Raw genomic sequence first — 22,689 nt, 5'->3', positions numbered from 1 at the left:
CCTGGCGATCTTTAGAGAACAGGCGCTTGAACGTGACAACTAAAGATTTTTTTTAGCAAAAAATTAGGCAATTATCAAATGTATAATGCAACTCACTTCCTTGATAACAGTAGTGGAATAACTCCAAACGCTGTGTTATAATGATGTGGTGTTACATGATTATTGTTACCATGAAACTGTATGGATGCTGCTCAACACTCTTAAGGAAGTTTCACTATGTGGGTATGTTTATAAATGGAGTTATCTGCACCACTGAGGAGCAAATCTTACTTGCGTATATACATGTAGGTATTGCAGGGAATAGATAAATGAGCAACAAAGCATTACAAGCCTATTAAATCTCAGCTAAAAGCCGCATTCTATAAATATATAAAGTTGCCCACATGCTAATCTTGATCAACGCTAAACTATATCCAAATAATGTTTATCTATTCGAAACAGAGTTTCCATGACCTTTTATTAAAAAATCATGACCCTTACTTAACATGCAAATGTAACTGTCATCAAGGGTGGTGCACACTATATCCGTATGTCAATGCTAATTCTGGTAATCAACTGTGATAACAATGTTCACACTATCACTGACCCATCTGTGTTTACATCAGTAAATAGTCTGTGGGACATAGTGTTCTTATTATACAATGCGGTCGGAAAAATGATGAAATACTAGTCCCGCAGCAACTGTCATGAAAGAGAATATAGATCACGCAGTCCGCAACAGTCAACCACTGTCGTTGAAGTGGTGCACATTGTGCAGGCCATCGCTGATGCTTGGCGATCAATCAGAAAGGTTTGGTTTGGTCTGATGTGTCTGCACTGCCTTTACCATACTATTGGTTTACGGTGCACATAATCTATAATCTACATGTACGAGTAATCGCTAAGGAGACAACTCTGATATACAGAGATATAATTTGAACGAGCCTTAAGCAGCTGGTTTCTTTCTGCCCTGTGAAAAACTGAGAATTTAAGAAAGGTCGATGGGTGTGGTATAACTCTGAACCAACAGATTAAAAAATCCATAACATAGTCTACCTGATCAGCAAACATGCCAGAAAACAAAAGGAATCGCTATACTTTTACGAGATCAGACTAACTTTAAAACACTGATAAACACCAATTTGATTATAGGCAATATTAAATGTATACAGTAGATAGCATAGTATTGGGTATGTTCAGTAAAGAATAGCTGACGGCTGCCTGCGTCCCGTAGCTAATGGCTGGTGATAAGGGCCATAGACTGGCCATTCAGTGCGAACTAAAGGGTCTAATTAAAATCAGATGTAGCCTGGGCCTCTATTACCTCAACAAGGGGGCTCACAGCCCACCAACCAAACAAGTACTTTGAGTAACATTTCCGCTCAATGATGGATGTGTTTATGTGGCATCAAAATACAGTGTGAAATTATACTGGCCAAGAGATATCTGATAGAGATATCTTGTCATGACTGACAATACTAACAGGTGCTACGCAGACAGTGCTTGAGAATTAATGCTTGATTGTACACCAAGAGTTAGTACTAAGTACAACGAAACCTGCTTGTAGTAGCAAACCTTCCTCAAAAAGGAATAAGCGTTTTGCCAAGCTGTCGTAACCTTTAAGACTGATTTTTCTATACAAACTAAAATGTTCTGGTTACCGTTTTTATTAAAGCCTGAGTATTGTCACAACCGGTAGAGAGTACTCCATACACATGTACAGTATCGCATGTCAAACAATTCATATGTTAGAGCAATCATAAGTAGCGGTTTGACTGTACAATGTCGGTCTCAACACACATAGTAACTTCCCACATCAAAATAGTCAAGTTTCTTGAAACAACACATTTTGTGAATCAGTGTTTATACACTACACGCAATTCCGACCTAATTTAGGCACTAACAATATTAAAATGAGGCACCATCTCTTTTCTCTATCACCAAAGCTACACCTCAATTTGTTCGTTTTTAACACAAGGCAATGGGATAAGAGAAACCTTTTTATTGATTATTACTATTGATTATTACTATTGATTATTACTATTGATTATTACTATTGATTATTACTATTGATTATTACTATTGATTATTACTATTGATTATTACTATTACTATTGATTATCACTATTGATTATCACTATTGATTATCACTATTGATTATCACTATTGATTATTACTATTGATTATTACTATTGATTATTACTATTGATTATTACTATTACTATTGATTATTACTGTTGATTATCACTATTGATTATTACTGTGTCGTTCGGTGTCTGTTCGGTTACAGTGATTAAAATCTAGGTGAAAAGTGCATTTTCTGGATTTGAACTCACAAAGATTGTAACCGTAAGTTTGTAGACATGTGCCCCTAACCACAACGCTACGCTATTCATATCTTTCCCATTGCTCTTTCTATATACTTCATACCCTTTTCGCAATTGCACATGCTAAATTATTAATTAATACTGTGCGCCCATGGGTTATAACAATGGGTTATGAACCCATTGTTATAAGATTTTATACCTTACTCTATGAAACACGATGCTTTTCGTCTGAGGGTGAATTTGGTTTCGGCCATAGGCCTACGATATCAACAAAATTAAAATTGGACAGTTGGTGTACCAATTACAATGAAATGACAAAAATGTCAATATGCTATTCGGTGAAGTCCCTCCCTGAATGCCTGAAAGATATATACCTCGCTCGTTATTTCTGTTCAGCGTTATTCGTTACAAGTTAAAGTTAAGTTATAGTTACAAGTTATAGTAAAAATGAATTCGACAATAGACAAGTGATCAAATTGTAGTTGAAAAATGAAGTTTACTAAAATACAAACTAAAACTTCCTTTAAGTATGTGTTTATTAAACTAAATTCATTTAAGTTAGATTCAATGTTTATGTTATACATCTGTATCGAAGGTAAGTACTCCCCACGGTACGTACTGCACATGGTACATTGTAAGGTTACATTTTCTTGCAGATCACAACCACAAAATACACTAAAGTTATTGTAGGTAACCATAGTTACTAAGGTTAACATATTGTTTTGTTACTATTTTTAATACGTACGACACTTATATCAAATTTTGATGATTTTTACCAGGAGGTGTTTGCACAAGATAATTACTATGGGTTTCTGTATCACTCTATACGATATTTTTGCTGCAACACTGAAACAAATTAAAATTATATAACTTTATACAAAATAATTTTTTATTGCAGTCATAGCAGAACAGAATTTGTTTAGCCAATACTCGCCAATTATTTCAGCTATCTTTAAAAACTTTTACAGTCGTTTTATTTTTCCTCTTAAGAAAACACTTTTCCATTAAATGAAATTTAAAAGTTACAGTTGTTTGAATAGTTCAAAAACTTTTACAGTGGTTTTATGTTTTCTCTCAATTTATTTAAACTGCACAAAACATTTCCCGTGGTATAAAGTTTGAAAGTTGGAATGGTAACTGTTGTTACATGTTAGACAAAAATAAATTTTCTGTGCAAAGACTTTTTTGTTATTTGGGCAACACCGGGCATTCAACTATTATATATATATATACACATATATATATTTGGTAAGAGATATATTAAAATTTGACAAAGCATAAAAGTATCGAGCACTTTATGCTGACTTTTAGACTATACTTTGTTGTATATATATATACGCATTAATACTAAAACACAATATACTAAAACCTATCAGAAAAGTCGAATTTTTTTCACTACAAATTCCTTTCGCGGTGCCGCTCACCATGTGTCGTTGACACAAAGAGACCCGAAAGCAACTCTGCTAAACTGATTTGTAGTGAAAAAATCCGCTTTTCAGATAAGTTTCATTTCATATACATTTATTTATATATAATTTTAATATTCAATAGTTTTATTATATATATAGGTACTGCAGGTCGATACACCTTAGCTTATTTTCTACAGAAATAATGTAGCATCTTGACCTTTACTAGCTATTCGGCAGCCTGAGTCTGGTCGCTTGATGGTGGCTAGGACTGAAAACTGGTTGCTGACAAAACTGCCTAATAAGCTAAAGAGCAACAACGAGCCCACTTGCCCTTGTTTCAAAAGATGCTGCCCACTCGTGGTAAGATGCTGCCCACTCGTGGTAAGCCTTATTTGGCATGAGATGGCTGACCGCACGCCCAAGCCACAATGAGCACTAATCTAACTTACCAAGTAGTTCATCGCACAACCTCACAACCTCACAACCTCACAACATCACAACATCACAACCTTACAACCTCACAACCCCACAACCTCACATCCCCACAACCTCACAATCCCACAACCTCACAACCCCACAACCTCACAACCCCACAACCTCACAACATCACAACCCAACAACCTCACAACCCCACAACCTCACATCCCCACAACCTCACAATCCCACAACCTCACAACCCCACAGCCTCACAACCCCACAACCCCTCGACCTCACAACCTCACAACCCAACATCCTCACAACCCCACAACCCCACAACCTCACAACCCAACAACCTCACAACCCAACAACCTCACAACCCGACAACCTCACAACCCAACATCCTCACAACCTCACAACCCAACAACCTCACAACCATAAATTAGTTCACACGACTGCAGGTGCCGTGGAGAAAATAAAGACATAGAGCGCTTGCAATACTCCAAGGGATGATGTTATCTGACAGCAAGTCAAAATAGTTCCTACTTATCAAGTTTGGCGAGCGGCAGGCACTTTGCTCTGCCACACTGATTACAGCTATTCACCACACAGGCTTCACTCGGCTTCTTCTTTCACCACTATCACAGCAAACACGTTAAAAATACTCTCAAACAGTCATGCAAACTAGTATAATTATCATGTTACTCAAAAAATTAATTCAAACGATATAAAAAAACTTGTATGTAAATAATAATACTTAAAACCAAATTTATAAGGCTACATAGAGCCCACCTGCCCTGATGAACACCAGATTTTGTTGACCTTTGACATCTGAGTTGGCGGAATTATTATGTCGCTGTGCTATCGGGTGGCTACATATGCTGATGTTTGGCACTGATGCAGGTCAAATTTCCTGGTGCATGCCCGAAATGCTTTTCATTGCTATTGGCTATATCTGTTAGCAATGAGCATACTTTTTGTATTCTGTAAAGTTACTGAAAATAACAGGCGCTCACTAGAATAATTCCCTAAACAAGGAAAGGATCACTATAAAATATTAGTGTATCTGCGGCGAGCTTAAACAGTGCTAAAAATAGCTCGTACATAAAATGCCTCATGAAGGAGGCATCATCCTACACTGTAGGCATGCGTAGCTACTCTTGCTTCATTATGTACAGACATGGTGTCCCTTGCTGAACATCTGTACCTAGAAACATCTACCTGCACAGCTGCTGCTCTATTAGGGTGTGGTTCTAGGAAGCCTTCCCTCTAGTTTGATGCGTTTCTATGAGTGTCTTCAACTTTAGCAATGTCTAGTGATGTACAAGGTAGACCACAAGCTATAAGTTATAATAAGCTTTCTATCGGCATACTGGCATCGCCAGAGACACGAGGCCTAACGGATGCCACTTGCTGACCATCGGTTTGTCTAGCCAAAGGTTTAAAGAGATCAAATCCATAAATTTAGTAAATTAGTATTAAATTCACTAGTGATGAGTATAGTAATGGTTAATGATACAAGTTATTTCGTGGTGGAGACAACTTCATTTCAATAGTACTCAGAGGCGAGAATGTCATCATTAATGCCTGCCACTACAGTCAAACCTCAAATTGCAATCACCTCAGCTTACAAATTGGACTCTAATCATAAGTGGTTTTCAGCATACAATGTTCAGAGTTTTCAAAACTGCAGTTTTGCTAGAAAAGATGAGATGCTGAGATATGCATGTATAACTTATTAGTTATCGTCAACAAAATGACACTCTTCCTACGTGCCAAAAAATCTTTTTTTAAAGCTCAAATGTTTTAACACTTAATAAAAGCTAAAGTTTAAAATCAAACTTTGTGAAAATCTAAAATAACAATAAAAATATAAAAACTAACAAAATAATAAGAAACTGTAAGCTACGTTTTTTAAACATTTACTTCATCTATTATGTTGGAGTGAGTCACGTCCCTCCATGTCCCGTACTTCTATTACCGCCTCTACCTTTACCCAATGAGCCAATGCCTTGACAAGCCTCCAATATAATAATAAAAACCTTCATTTATTTTTACATGCAATTTAATTTTTATACAGTAAAAAATCATAAATATAATTATTTGCAACTGCAGTGCTTATCAAGGAGTAGTCCAATATTGTTTGTGCATTGGAACAAATTAAATGAGTTACGGTGTATTCTTACGAAGCCATTTGATCCAACAAACAATATTTTCAACATACATGTACAAAGCAAATCTCGAAGCAACTAACATTCGTATGCAGCGGTTCAGCTGTATCGAATATTCAAAGCAGTTCTAATAGTAGCGTTTCATAGTAAGACTGCTGTATACCTCTACATCTCTAAACAATTTACAGGATTACAGACTATTCAAATAGCCATGATTTTTCACACACTTAAAAAATCATGGCTATTTGAATAGTCTGTGATCCTGTAAATTAAATGATCCTGTAAAATCAAGTCAAGTCTGTTGATCCTGTAGATAACATCAACTGCCAGAAGACAATATCGATACAAGTCAACATTTGTACAACAAACACAACTGTATCTAAACTGTTATTTTTCAAACTGTATATTTAGTTTCTCATCAACCTGCCTGCCTCATGCCACTTCCTGGCAACTGCATGCTTTAATACTGTTAAGTTTTCACGTAGCGATAGCGTAGCGACACACCCCCCCCCCCCATACGGCGCTGCGATGTGTCATCATGGAAACAGTTGCCTCGCTCTCATTCTACCATGGTTCAGAGTCGCTCTTTGGAAGTGAAACACTAGTGTGATGCACCATCTATGTGCCATGGAAACGGCTTTAGCGACCAACAGTGTCGTACAAATGCGTGCGTATAGGCCTTGCTTCCCTATTGCTTCATGGTTTCATTGTCCTTGACCTCTTAAAAAGGCAAACTTGACATAAGGCGTCGCACAACTATATAGCGCCCTATGGAGACATTACCTGCTTGTCTGCCCCGTGTAACGCTTTGACACTGTCACACCCAGGTGCCATTATACTATCGGCGTATGTAGACTTATTAATTGTTAGCAACATCTAACACTCAAACAGTCTAGTGTGCTGTGAGAGACCACCAAATATAGTACAGAGAATAAGTATATGCACAAGTATTCTAAAATACCATAAGACAGTCGATTGGTGCAGCTGTTGGAGTGTTGGTCAACTAATTTGTATGTTGCGAGTTCAAATCCCATCTGATGCAATATTTTAACAAACTTTCGCTGCATGGGAACTTACTCTACAGGTCAAAACTTATCCTTTATTATATGCCAACAGACTATGTAATATCTCTTCTGACACACTCTTACAACAACAAACGTTGAGACATTTAGGTGATGAGGAACTAAGTGAAATAGTGCCAGTCATATTCGAACTGAGACAGAATTGTGGAGGAAGAAGTGTGAGCCACGACTCATGTCATATAGTCATAAAAATATATAAAATATGATTAAGCAACAAATTTTATTACCTCATGAAATATACAGCGCGAGTTTTTCAAGCGTTTATCACGAATAAATGTGATCTTACATTGTGCTGTTGGGCAGCCATCTGTCATAAATATTTGAGAAAGTCTTTTTTCCGCAGCCATATAATCGTTAGGCAATCTTTACTACTAAAGAGCCGTGTCCATCCAATCAGAACCATGGTTAGAAATTGGGAAAAAAGATTGCATCATACTGGATTCAAACTTGCGACATGCAGCTTACTAGTTCACCACCCTAATCACCTTTCGGGCATTATATAATAATTGTATGTATGGTTATTATGCATGACAATCTCGCATGGCGCACAAGACTGCAGGGTACTAGGTAAATACAACACTATGAGTAATGTGAAAGATAAATGACCAAGTACAAGCAAAGGAGAACGACAACTATTGAAATTATGCCTGAAAAAATTTTAGATTTTGGTGGTAGACAGGAAAATGGAGCTGAGATTCGCCACCATTATCGCGGTATCTACCAACTTACAGACATCAAAAGTGTTACAATTCAACCATGTGTTACATCATTGTGTTACATCATCACCTGACTTCAATATTGATTTCCTGCCTATCAATTAGTATCATGGAGAAAATATAACTATTTCAAGTATTCACGCTTGAAAGATATTTTTAATGCTTTGTGGATTAACAATTTCTTTTCAATTTAAAACCTGAAAACTGTAAATAAAATTTAAGAAGTGTGGGCTGGGTGAACTTTGAATTAGCTAAAACAGTCTATGGTCTCAGTAGATTTTACAGTATTATGGTAGGAAAACACGCTTGCCGTAAAATCTCTATTTGAACGCTGCTTCCAATTGACCGCCGCTATAGAGGAAGGGTTGAAAAATAAAGTGCTATGGCATTCAATTAAAGGTTTTACAGTAACTATGAATTTTTCAACAAAATACAATTAAGTAACAGGCAATACACTGATGGTAAACATATCCATAATTATAATAATATATTATAATGCACACACATATCCATAATTATAATATATTATAATGCACACACATATCCATAATTATAATAATATATTATAATTATAATAATATATTATAATGCACACAGCTGTATTTTGTCAGGTGTGAGTAAGTGAAAAATAGAAGGCAATGACTACAGAAGACTGGCTCATAAGTTGCACGTTGTTTCCATGATCACTTCCTTAACATGTTTGGCATAGGCTTGCTATTCTACAGTTGATTATTTGGGACATCACTGGTAGACTTGTTAACAGTACATAGCCCTAGAATACCTTTGTATTAATAAAGTGGAATGAGAAGTCACACGGTACATAGCCCTAGACTACCTTTGTATTAATAAAGTGGAATGAGACGTCACACAGTACATAGCCCTAGACTACCTTTGTATTAATAAAGTGGAATGAGACATCACACGGTACACAGCCCTAAACCCCCTTTGTATTAATAAAGTGGAATGAGACGTCACACAGTCCATAGCCCTAGAATACCTTTGTATTAATAAAGCGAAATGAGACGTCACACGGTACATAGCCCTAGACTATGATGCGCTTACCAAGAAACCGGCAGAGGAACGGCTGACGGATACCGGGCTGATCCCCGAGAAAGGATTCTTTGTCAAAGTTAGAGATCATCTCTCGGCTGCAGAGCCAGGAGGCCATGTCACACTGGCTGGGGTAAATAACAAACTTTTCGTAGTGGCCGAAGAGGCGGAGCTGTGAGTTGAAGAAGACTTCACGAACACATTCCGAAAACTTCTGCTGGTTTGTGTCCTAAATGAGTAAAAAAAATAGATAAGACGAAATAAAAAAGGAACAAGGAAACATTTTCTCACAAGCTTAGAGATCAACTTGCACAAAATTTTAGTGGATTTTATCAGAAAGTATCCGTATTTTTCTATCAATTGCGATAGTTTTTCTATATTTGAGGTGATCTGACTGCCAGGATGTTTCAAGATTGAACACAAGAAAACTTGATCATGATTAAAACGCTGGATAAAAACCATGGCATTCCAATAGAGGTTTTACAGAGGTTTTATATCAATCACAATTGATATATATATATATGTATATATATATATATACATGTATATGTATATATATATATATATGTGTACTAGCTGTACAACCCGGCATTGCCCGGGTAATAAAAAAGTCTTTGGACAGAAAATTTATTTGTATTTAACACATTACATATTAACAATATACAGTCAAACATGGATAACTCGTCCACGGATAGCTCGAACACATGGTTAATTCGAACGGTTTCTTTGGTCCGTTCCCACGTAATGATAAATTGCTATAGATAACTCGAACTCAACACTGTTAATTCGAACTTTTTTTTGCCCAATGGCTACCGAAACGGTTGTTATCGCTTTAGAAAATCACTTTATTCAAAGCCATAGAGGTAAACCTCATCTTTTCGTAATTCATAAGCGTTGTTATTACCACCATCGGCAAAATAATTTTGTCAACGACTTTTCTAAAGGATTGGTCAAATTTGATTTATACTGCTATACGATTAATAGCACGGGCTTGCCGGGTCACGCGCGCAAGGATTTTCGCCACGCACATACAAAACAAAAACAGCATGTTGTTTTGTATGTGCGTGGCGAAAATCCTTGAGTGCGTGAACCGGCTAGCCCGTGACGAATAGTTTTCCGACGTTGATTCCGTGTTGAATCAACGTCGGAATGTTGAATGTTTAAAACGTCCTAAAAATTGTTTTTATTAAACGTATACGTTTTCTTAGCTAAAAAAACTATTCATCGTTTGACCTAAACACAGAATACGTGTGTACATTCAATAAGTATCCATTCAAAAAGCGTGAGTGATATACAATGTACCGTTAAACCTCGTAAAACTTTTAATTGAACTGCCTCGGAGTGTTGCTCTTAACGAATCCCAGGTAAGTAAGGGATTTTTCTTTGGTAACTTTTTCTTGAAGTTGCATAAACTTCAAGAAAAATTGGCAGAATTGATCGTGGGTAAAACGCTCAAAAGAAAAAGATGTCTTTTCTTTTGAGCATTTCAACAACGATCAAGTTTTTCCAATGTCAATCTAAAAAAACGTCCTGGCAATAACATCACCTCAAACGACAAACCAATCTCAAGTGATAGAAAAATCTCTATACTTTTTGATAAAAACGTTTTAAACTTTACATTAGAAGCATTTAATTTGAAACAAGCCATTTGTGCTTTTGATTTATATTATAGTTTGCATATGTACATGTATCTACTAATAAATAAGTAAATACATGGACTTGTGACAGTGCTCTGATAACTTGAACGCTCTGATAATTCGAACACTTTTGCTCGATCCCGTGAAGTTCGAGTTATCCATGTTTGACTGTATGTATCATACTGTTCCATCAGAAGCTAGCTATCTATCAAAATTTGAACTAAAAGAAATAACGTAAAAAGATTTTTTAAACGAACAAAATCTTTGTCAGTATAATAAATCTCTGTTCGTAATAGCAAGTATGTAAACTACGAAATGTCGATGCAACGTATATATTTTGGTAACGTATATAATCAGTACATAAATCGCAAAAATTTTAAGTTCGAGATAAATTATTAACCCCAACAAAAAAAAAATGAAGACGCATCGTGTTGCATATACTTAGGTCCCAAAATATTTCTGAACAGAGGCATCGTAACTCGTGGACGCAAGGCTAAAATAATGGTGATCAAAGACGTAGTGATCAAAGACGTTTTCATATACCATATACATGGTGTATACGGTATATGAAAATGTCTTTGTGGACTAGCTCAGTGGTAGTGATTCCGGATAAGACACTTGTTGTTGCGTTCGTGGTATTTGTCGTGAGTTCAAATCCATCGGAATGCAAAATTTCATAAGCAAGATTTTAATAGCTATCCCCGGGCTATATCTATATATATATATTTCTCAGAGTATGTGGATCTGTCTGTCATTCTGGTTATAGCTATAGCACACGCTGATTACTTTATCGATGCGACCACGCGTTACGATGCCCCTGTTAAAAAATACTTTTCATAAGGTTTAATTACTATATCTGGGGTCAAGGCCAATTCTTTTCACGCAGACAATTATATTGTCTCCGTATCGTCGTATTCAAAGTTTTGATGGATAGCTTCTGGCGGAACAGTAACCTTTTTTATATACACACACACTTCTATGTAAAAATTGTCATTATTAATTCTACATATTCAGGATTTTTATTTTGTTTTCTCAGTTCGTATTAATTGCATCATTACCCAATCATGTTTTATTGTAATCGTAATAAACCGACTTAATTTAGCTATTACTTGCTCATTATTTCGCATTTACATCTAAACCTTTTTACAGTCGTTTCATTTTTTTAAATTTGTTTGACCTGCACAAAACATTTTCCTCATGATATGAAGTTTAAAAGTTATTTGACTAAGTTTGAAAACTTTTAGTTGTTTTTTTTCTCCTTTAATTTATTTCAACTACACAAAAAACTTTTCTTATGATATGTAGTTTGAAAGTTAGAATGGCAAATGTTATATGTTAAATACAAATCAATTTTCTGTCCAAAGACTTCTATTGCCCGGGCAACGCCGGGTAGCACAGCTAGTATATATATATACTAGCACACACAAACACACACGCACACGCGCGTACGCACGCACACACACACACCACACACACACCACACACACACACACCACACAAACACCACACACACACACACCACACACGCACACCACACACGCACACCACACACACACACACACCACACACACACCACACACACCACACACACACACACACGCAACCACACACACACCACACACACCCACCCACCACGCAAATGTTGTTATATGTTAAATACAAATCAATTTTCTGACCCAAAACTTTTTTATTACACGGGCAACGTCGAGTAGCACAGCTAATATACATATATATATATATATATATAAATATATGTGTTACAAAGTAATACCAAGTCCACTCAAACCAAATAAACAACCTGAAGAGCTTTGTTTTTCATCTGTCTTTCTTTATAATCATCCGCTTCCTTCTGCTTTTTCTCATCCAACACTTCCTGTAGGTTTCCTTCAATAGAGCTGATAACTCCCACACCTTTCACAATGGCTGTAAAATGACCAACAATCTTTAGAGTTTCCTGATCCTAACCGTGTTAGCATTGCAGCAGTTTTGGAATTTGAGTATTGCACTCGGGTCATAACTAATGACAATGTAGATCTTGCTCAAATTATGAAATTAATTATTATTATTATTGTCATATCTTTAGCTAATATACAGCAGGTCACAGGGAAAATTTAATCCAAACCAGATATTGGCTGAAATTTATGAAGATCAACCTTTCCATTTTGATCAATCCGTCACACAGGTGTTGTAGAAAATTTCAATTGTTGACATTGGTTCAGCGAGTGTTTGTATCACTCGACCTGTAATAATCCCTAAATACCAATTTTTCAACAGAAAATTTAAAAGTTGAAAAAATAATTGTCTTGACATACAGAGTAACTTTTAATGATGATCCAAAATATCTTGAAACATTACAATTTTACAAACAGTCAAAAATTAAAAAAATAATAGAAACTCTTAAGTTTTTCAATATATGACTTAAAATTTGAGCTAATATCTCATTATACAAAGCTATTTTTAATGTAATGCTCTGAAATATTTTGAAACATTACAATTTTACCCTGTGGAAAAGGTAATAGATATAATATAAACTAAAAATACCGCATAAAAATACATGTATTAAGCTAATTCAAACTGTATTGGTGTAAGTCAAGTTTATCAATTGCTATCACATACTTTACCACTAAATCCAACATACGACAGCATCGACATGTGAAGCAAATATCAGATCAGGTTAACTTCGCATGTCAAGGTTTAAAATGACATGAAGCAGGTGCCCATAACAACTGAGGTACCTATTCAATATAAAACCGTTGTTTCATCACCATTATGTAGAGCTAGGTGTCTTTTTCATTTTAGACTGTACAACCGGCTAAAGATAACTTTACAGAGCCGACTAGGGGTGAAATGTTAGTAGGACAACTCCAAAGACTCAGGCTCCTACAGCTACAATCTCTCTACCTTCCAATTCGGCCAGTCGACTGCTGCTGCCTAGCTTAATAATGTCCGACTTTATCTCAGTTAGCCTGTGATCCTTAAGTGAGATTCCGTCCTGACTGTTCATTCCTGCAAATATGGAAGCGCTCTATCAATAACTTTGATTTACAGTGACAGTTGTGGCACCCGATAAGACATGCCAATAGCTGAGAGTTTTGTGGCCAACCATATGCCATGTTTTTTCCTCAATCATATTTAAAGGACAAGCTTTTCAGGTGCTGAAAAAATAGTATGACGTTATGAAGATAAACCAAATGTCAAGGCGTATCGACCCAGCGATAGCTTTTAACATTTACAATTATATCAGTTCTACGCTAATCATGAGTTCTACGCTAATCACGAGGCGGACTTGAAACTATTCATTGATGTTAGGCAGCCTTGTCACAACAATAGAATTATTCTTGTGATGCGCTACAAGCATGTATGACCGTTGATAGCTTAACGCCATGGCTAACAGAGTTCAACAGATGAGATCAGACTTCAAAAAAAGGAATGCACTGATATGGGATTAAATCCCTTTCTCTAGTTAGCATTAAGGCACAAACCTTAATCCGCGTGGGTTTTGGATTTAATAACGGTGGGGAAGCGTTATTTTCGTGCCACATTTTAAACATTGCAACAGCAAAGAAAATGAGCACATATTTAAGGTGTCAATGCTTTTCTAGAAAGCGTTCAGCTTTTACACATGAATATGTTAGCAAAGAGTGGCACACTATACACAGTTGAACGAGTCAACCCAAGGCAACAGCCAAATAGGTAATAACAGCATGAATTTGATAACTTGGGTGAAATTTTCTTGTACTAAAGCACAGCGACAAAGCTGATATATCAGGAAGGTCACTCGAAAGCAAATGATATCCAGAACTACATGTTCCACTACTATTGCAACCTAAGACCAATGTCTAACACTATGCAAGAGGGTGAAACTCCTTAAAAGGTTTCGTCAGCTAGCCACTCATTCTCATCAACAGACAAACTATCTTCGTTTCAAAGATTGGCCTTTCATAGGAGGCCTAAGAAACTACGGTATGCTTTTCCCATGAGAGCTATCCTTGAATGAATGACCTTGGACTTGAATGATGGACTTGCCAAAAGTGGAAAAGTTAATATTCTTGACTATAATAATAGTGGTATTTGTTTAAAGCCACGATTAGAGGCTAGAAAAAAGATTGCATCGTCAAAAGAACCCTCTGAAGGGTTTTCTTTTGTAGCGTAAAAGTTTTGAAAAACTTGTATTGAAATGTAAAAATATTTTCATGGTTGAGAAAGCGAAAAGGCAGTTGGCATCAAAAGACGAGTCGGTGAAAGCAAAGAATGACTCCAGTGTTTGCAAAAGCAGAAGTTACATAAAATACCTAAGGATTTTAACGAGTGCAAGCATCAACGGATGCATGAAAGCGGTTGTGGTTCCATAACTTTTACTGATGAAATATTAAAAGGAGGTGACCTTCCAGGCTCTGGTCAACAACCATGACCACTAATCTCTCGCATTTATATAGCAGTCTTGACAGACAATGTCAACTCGCATGTTGTGAGTGGAGCAGTGGTACTAACTGCAGCATGCTGTGAGTGGAGCAGTGGTACTAACTGCAGCATTCTGTGAGTGGAGCAGTGGTACTAACTGCAGCATGTTGCTGGGTAATACCTAAAGATCACAGTTCTTTGATCGGCGCAATTATTAAGGCTGCATAGTAGTGCATAGACCATAAACTGTATGATATACTGCATACTAGAATCTATACTAAGTGATATACATTGTGTGCTAGCACCGACATGTATATACCTGCTTACAACCAAATTTATAAAACCCTTTTGAAGTAGATACAGTAGTTACATGTACTAGTAGTTACAGTAGTTACTAGTAGTTACAGTAGTTACTAGTAGATACAGTAGTTACTAGTAGATACAGTAGTTACTAGTAGTTACAGTAGCTACTAGTAGATACAGTAGTTACTAGTAGATACAGTAGTTACTAGTAGATACAGTAGTTACTAGTAGATACAGTAGTTACTAGTAGATACAGTAGTTACTAGTAGAAACAGTAGTTACTAGTAGAAACAGTAGTTACTAGTAGAAAGAGTAGTTACTAGTAGAAAGAGTAGTTACTAGTAGAAACAGTAGTTACTAGTAGATACAGTAGTTACTAGTAGATACAGTAGTTACTAGTAGATACAGTAGTTACTAGTAGATACAGTAGTTACTAGTAGATACAGTAGTTACTAGTAGATATAACAGCTTCTTAAATTAATGTCCCGTAAGACGCTATTCTCAATTTAGAAAACTACAAACTACAGATAATAGCGAACAAAATCAAATATGATATTTACACGGCTTCAGATGATGTTATGGGAACCTTAAGCGTAGACATACTCTAATGGCAGGAAAGCAATCAATAAATGCAGTAATGCAACAATTGAATAAGAAATTATGACTAGTCTCAAGTGCTTGAAGCCAATTAGTGAAAGCCATTTAGATTACGAGTTGGATGTATTCCGATTTCCTTCAGAGCTTCACATAGCTTCATAATCAACGAATGTACTAAGCATCCTAAATTGAATTTCCTGGTGACATACTGAATTAATTCATAAACTTATTTGACGTTAGGAGAGTTCTAAAGCTAAAAGCTTTTAAATGGGTAAGTTATAATTGTACACAAGCATGAAAAAATAGTCATGTATCGACCACGTCACAGTGTAGGTTTGGTAAAAACTGAAATAGCGAGTAATGAACTAATTGTTATTCCTTACATGAAAAGGGCCACAAAAAATCGGAGAGGATGGTCAGGAGTGTGGCAGCTGATGCTATTCATTAGACGAGCGACAACCCTTTCTGGCCGGTACAAGGCTTCTATAACTCATTTAATCTCAGCTGATGAAGATCCTTTGAGAAACAACCGAGTAGCAATCATGTGGATGATCAAGTTAAAAATGCTACTGTACAGGAATTGTCTTCTCATATCTTCAGCAAAAACTACCTTCATAAATTTAGCTTTTCTGCTTTTAAATTGATAAAAAATGATATTTTGGTACAGATTTCAAAATAAGGCTATTGAAGAGAAGTGAGACCGTTTCGTGTAGTAAAAGGCTAAGGAAATATCAAATATAATCCATTTTTGAGGGGCTTTTTGTTCCAATGCGTCTATGTCACTCTCAGATAGAGAACTATATAACATCTTGGGTGGTCTTAAAATTATTTTTTTAATTCTGATCATCAGGAGAATCGTGCAAAGTACAGTGATGCATTTTGGAAACTTCCTACACATTATTTCCCAGAAACAACAGTAATATTCAACTCAGCTACCAGCCAATATATGATATCGCCACTCGGGGTCAAGTGCAGCCAAGTGTCATTTGTTGTTTTCAATAGCAACAAGAACACCCAGCATTGTCAATAAACAACAAGTGAATCCTGAGAGGGTGAGCGTTTGTAAGTGTACTTTAGTCGACAGAATATGAAGGCGAACTCGATCCAACAAGATTAATCTTTTTTCCCCAACAAAGAGAGATACACGGATCAGTAAAATAAGTGTGACCCGCAAAACTGCAACTATAAAATTAACTGAATTTTCATAAGACGTCATCATACTGGCAGTATTACAGGCAAAGCTGCTGTCATAGATAGCGCTAGGTGTCATATATAGCGCTGGGTCTATTAGTCAATATTGATTGTCATTTTTGTTGAGAGTTCCTTGGCTCGACATTTTTAAAAATTGAGTTATTTGCACTACAGAAATAAATCTATTGACTGTGTTTATGCAATTGGCATCTGAAGACTTCGCAAATGCCACATTTCGTATAATTTGAAAAATGATGGTCTGAACTTGAGAGATGGGATTTCTGGGGGGTCAGACCCACATAAAAAAGACCATGTTTCAGATGAAGCCATCTGCTGAAAAAATATTTTTATTATATTACCAATGCTATGTATATCATTAATATTATTTTACGATATATTTAATGACCTTATTAATTTTATATTTGAATGACTTTCAAATTTTGTTATCATATTTTTTTATCATAATCATATTAATTTTGATATTATGAGTAGTGTAAAGACCATCCATTCAAGCATTGCTCATGATACATTTGTCAAGATCTACAGTCATTGTTCAACTCACCATAACAGCAGCATAAACACAATCTTGAAGAGACTTAAAATATGCATATTTTACAAGTTTATTTTAGTGTAATGAGGAATAGTCTCCTCGTGAAACATTCAATCACCATTCACCATGAAAAATGAGAGCGGTAAATCAGACCAATGACAAACACGAACTACCACGATCCCTCGCTAGTAGATGAACTACCACGATCCCTTGCTAGTAGATGAACTACCATGACCCCTTGCTAGTAGATGGACTACCATGATCCCTTGCTAGTAGATGAACTACCATGATCCCTTGCTAGTAGATGAACTACCATGACCCCTTGCTAGTAGATGGACTACCATGATTCCTTGCTAGTAGATGGACTACCATGATCCCTTGCTAGTTCGCATTCAAGCTTTGACGGTTTCAGCATTTTGCGGGCAAAATAATGTTCATTGAATTTTTTTTAAATAAAAACTAGACAAAAATAAAAAAAGTAAACTACATAAAATACATCAATACTCATAGTTCTTATACAGTAATTGCACGTCACCAAGTTGCATATTATCCCCCCTGGTCTACATCAATACTCATAGTTCTTATACAGTAATTGCGCGTCACCAAGTTGCATATTATCCCCCCTGGTCTACATCAATACTCATAGTTCTTATACAGTAATTGCATGTCACCAAGTTGCATATTATCCCCCCTGGTCTACATCAATACTCATAGTTCTTATACAGTAATTGCACGTCACCAAGTTGCATATTGTACCCCCTGGTCTACATCAATACTCATAGTTCTTATACAGTAATCTCTCAGTACTTTGTGGTTCACCTTTTTCAGCTTCAGTACTTTGTATGGTAAAACATATTCATTAAAAAACTTACAGAAACTAAAATTTAATATAAAATAAAAAACTAGAATACATAAACCTCTCTCATACTCTGGTGCAATCAGATCCCTCAGTGAGCACCATTGTAATAGCAGTCGTCGTGGTTCACTGCTTTCCTGCTATGTTTTGTCAAGTGCCACAAGTACAGAGCACCTGTGACATCCTTCATCATGCCTCTCAAACACTCCCCACTCTCTAAATTGTTTAATGAACGTAAAGAGGGAAAATACTTACGATTAAAAAATTGACTTTATTAGATACGATTTATTAGTTTCAATTTCACAGATTTCATTTTTCAGGGGGAAGGAGGGGGGTCAGGAAGGGGAGGGTCAGGAGGGGGGGTGCCAGTCTTGATTAACTGCAAACAATGAGGGGTTACTGTATTGTCATTCTACATGTATATGTAGATATGCGTCTGATCATCAACTCAACTGAAATAAGTGAATGCTATGAACAAAGCCTTGTCCAAAGAATTTGTGGCACTTAGTTTGAGACTAGCTAATAGCTGTCACAATAACTACTGCTAATAAAATGAGTTATGAGTGTGCTGCTGTCACACCTAATCTTTCAGTAAGGAATTCAATCTATTACATGCAGCCTCCTACCAGTAAAACTAACTAGAGTTTCATTGCTTTCATCAATCGTTTTAAATATATGCAAAATCTCCCATTATTCGTTTATAAAGAAAATAAAATTAGCAACCTCTTTCAATTTTTCGCTATATATGCTTAATCGGAAGTAATGCTTAGGCAGAGGTAAAAATGTTGGCAGCATTTGAACACCATCACATGGAGGGCATAAACTTGTAAAGAATGACCACGCGTGTCAGAACATGACTCTATAAATTAATTTGGTTGCAACTGTATTTCCTGCTTCAAGGTTGTGCAATTCAACTTTCTCAATTCTGAGTACCGAGTAAATAAATGACCTGAGATGTTGTAAAATAAATATTGCAATCGCTATCTGTCCAATCTGGAATGAGCTTAAGTCGTGACTACCGAAATTGATTTTGACGAGACCCTTCGGCTGCAAACCTCTATGCTTTGATTGCCATGTGGCAACAGCTTCAGAAATACATATCTGAATCTGGCTTTAACATAAGTTTAAGATATGAAAAAGTTACCGCTGTGTGAAGCTTGTAAAGTCTTCATCCCACACCTTCACTAGTAACAATATCGACTGACAGCTAGGAAGACTGGCAAGGCCTTCTAACTACTATTTATCATATATGAGTTGAGTGGTAACATCTAACAGCGTTTGTGAAATTGTAGCGATACCGCTGATGACCTACCACTTTCGCTGTCATGCATCTCACTTCGTCCTTCTAGAACAATCTTATATTTAGCAGCAAGCTGATGCAGTTCTTCGGCCATCTCGGCTGAATGTGGAAATGTCGGTAGCTCCTCGGGAGGCTCGACCGTACATGACTCCAAGTCCACACGGCACATCTGCAACAGTAAAAGATGAGAACTAAAATGACACACTCAAACATAAGTCATTGCTCATCTTACTTACATGTATTATAGAAGACGAACATGCAATAGGTGCTGCAGCATTCACAAATTTGTCTGCATCTTACATATACAGTCAAACATGGATAACTCGAACTTTAAGGGACCGAGCAAAAGTGTTCGAATTATCAGAGCGTTCAAGTTATCAGAGCACTGTCACAAGTCCATATATTTACTTATTTATTAGTAGATACATGTACATATGCAAACTATAATATAAATCAAAAGCACAAATGGCTTGTTTCAAATTAAATGCTTCTAATGTAAAGTTTAAAACGTTTTCATGAAAAAGTATAGAGATTTTTCTATCACTTGAGATTGGTTTGTTGTTTGAGGTGATGTTATTGCCAGGACGTTTTTCAGATTGACATTGGCAAAACTTGATCGTTGTTGAAATGCTCAAAAGAAAAGACTTTTTTTTTGGGGTTTTACCCACGATCAATTTTGCCGTTTTTTCTTGAAGTTTATGCAGATTACCTTACTTTACCTGGGATTCGTTAAGAGCAACACTCCGAGGCAGTTCAATTAAAAGTTTTACGAGGTTTTACGGTACATTCTATATCACTCACGCTTTTTTAATAGATACTTATTGAATGTACACACGTATTCTGTGTTTAGGTCAAACGATGAATAGTTTTTTGTAGCTCAGACAACGTATACGTTTAATTACAACATTTTTTAAGACGTTTTAAACATTCAACATTCCGACGTCGATTCAACACGGAATCAACGTCGGAAAACTATTCATCACGGGCTAGCCGGGTCACGCACTCAAAGATTTTCGCCACGCACATACAAAACAACATGCGATTTTTGTTTTGTATGTGCGTGGCGAAAATCCTTGCGCGCGTGACCCGGCTAGCCCGTGTTATTCATCGTATCGCAGTATAAATCAAACTTCACCAAACTTTTAGAAAAGTCGTTGACAAAAATATTTTGCCGATGGTGGTAATAACGACGCTTATGAATTACGAAAAGATGAAGTTTACCTCTATGGCTTTGAATAAAGTGATTTTCTAAAGCGATAACAACCGTTTCGGTAGCCGTTGGGCAAAAAACCAGTTCGAATTAACAGTGTTGAGTTCGAGTTATCTATAGCAATTTATCATTACGTGGGAACGGACCAAAGGAAATGTTCGAATTAACCATGTGTTCGAGCTATCCGTGGACGAGTTATCCATGTTTGACTGTACATGTACTAGTACCATAGCAGTTTACATATACATGTACTAGTATCATAGCAGTCTACATATGCACGTACTAGTACCATAGCAGTTTACATATACATGTACTAGTATCATGGCAGTTTACATATACATCAACTAGTGCGATAGCAGTTTACATATACATGTATTAGTACCATAGCAGTTTACATATACATGTACTAATACCATAGCAGTGTACATATACATGTACTAGTACCATAGGGGTTTACATATGTATGTACTAGTACCATAGCAGTTTACATATGCATTTACTAGAGCCATAGCAGTTTACATATACATGTACTAGTACCATAGCAGCTTACATATACATGTACTAGTACCATAGCAGTTTACATATACATGTACTAGTACCATAGCAGTTTACATATACATGTACTAGTACCATAGCAGCTTACATATACATGTACTAGTACCATAGCAGTTTACATATACATGTACTAGTACCATAACAGTTTACATTTACATATATATATATTGTATATATACATATGCAAATCAGATCTGCCTCTGAATATTCTTGTTACCAGATCTACCTTTGAACCGGTGCATCACCAAACCTACATTTCTGCAAGCGTGTCTCTCAGATAAAATAACACTAAAAACATATTTTTATTGATTATTATTTTATTTATTTGTTATAACAAAAAGTTTAGTTTTTCACGCATGCATTTTGTAGGTTTACATAATTTTAGAAAATGATTGGTTTTAATGATATGCATAATTGTGGAACAAATTAGACAAATGACTGTGTATTCTTAGAGATTTAATATAGTTTCCAGATACAAAGCAGATCTCCCTTTTGAATTAACTCTGTATGTAGAGGTTTGAATAGAATTGACCTGACGTTCACTGACGTGCCAGTGAATTGACCATCCACTGGCATTTTATGGTTGCCTACCAACTGTGTGGGGTAACTTGAGCTACAGATACAGCATGCTGCCATAACTAGAGACTAACCGATTTGTTCTCTGGTTGGGCACCCGCATGGAGGCTTCCGATAAGTCAATAAATTAGATTGGAAAATATAAAACCATGATGATTCAACCAAAGTTATAAATATAAAGGTCTCACTTAGTTGATTCAAATATTCACCAGATTTGACTATAAATATAAGGGTCTCACTTAGTTGATTCAAACATTCACCAGACTTGACACACGGCACTATATTTTCAACTGCTTCCAGCTGGAGATGAATAAACCATCAGTTTTTTCTTGTGAATATTAATGCATATATCGGCCACAAAC

The 22,689-nt window shown here is 36.2% G+C and overlaps 1 protein-coding gene across 3 annotated transcripts in view; it reads right to left on the bottom strand.

The window, feature by feature from the left end:
• Window positions 1-22,689, bottom strand: part of LOC137408144 (DENN domain-containing protein 5B-like) — an 89,375-nt gene that overhangs the window by 43,359 nt on the left and 23,327 nt on the right. For all 3 annotated transcript variants that reach the window (XM_068094532.1, XM_068094533.1, XM_068094534.1), the window contains exons 8-11: window positions 19,999-20,155; window positions 13,690-13,794; window positions 12,587-12,711; window positions 9,164-9,380 (exon numbers count right to left, since the gene is read on the bottom strand). In XM_068094532.1, coding sequence (XP_067950633.1) covers window positions 9,164-9,380; window positions 12,587-12,711; window positions 13,690-13,794; window positions 19,999-20,155 — 604 coding nt within the window. The remainder of the gene's footprint in view (window positions 1-9,163; window positions 9,381-12,586; window positions 12,712-13,689; window positions 13,795-19,998; window positions 20,156-22,689) is intronic.

The sequence above is a fragment of the Watersipora subatra genome, chromosome 11, assembly GCF_963576615.1.
Source record: "Watersipora subatra chromosome 11, tzWatSuba1.1, whole genome shotgun sequence".
Taxonomy (NCBI): domain Eukaryota; kingdom Metazoa; phylum Bryozoa; class Gymnolaemata; order Cheilostomatida; family Watersiporidae; genus Watersipora; species Watersipora subatra.
This window is presented reverse-complemented; position numbering and strand designations above follow the sequence as displayed.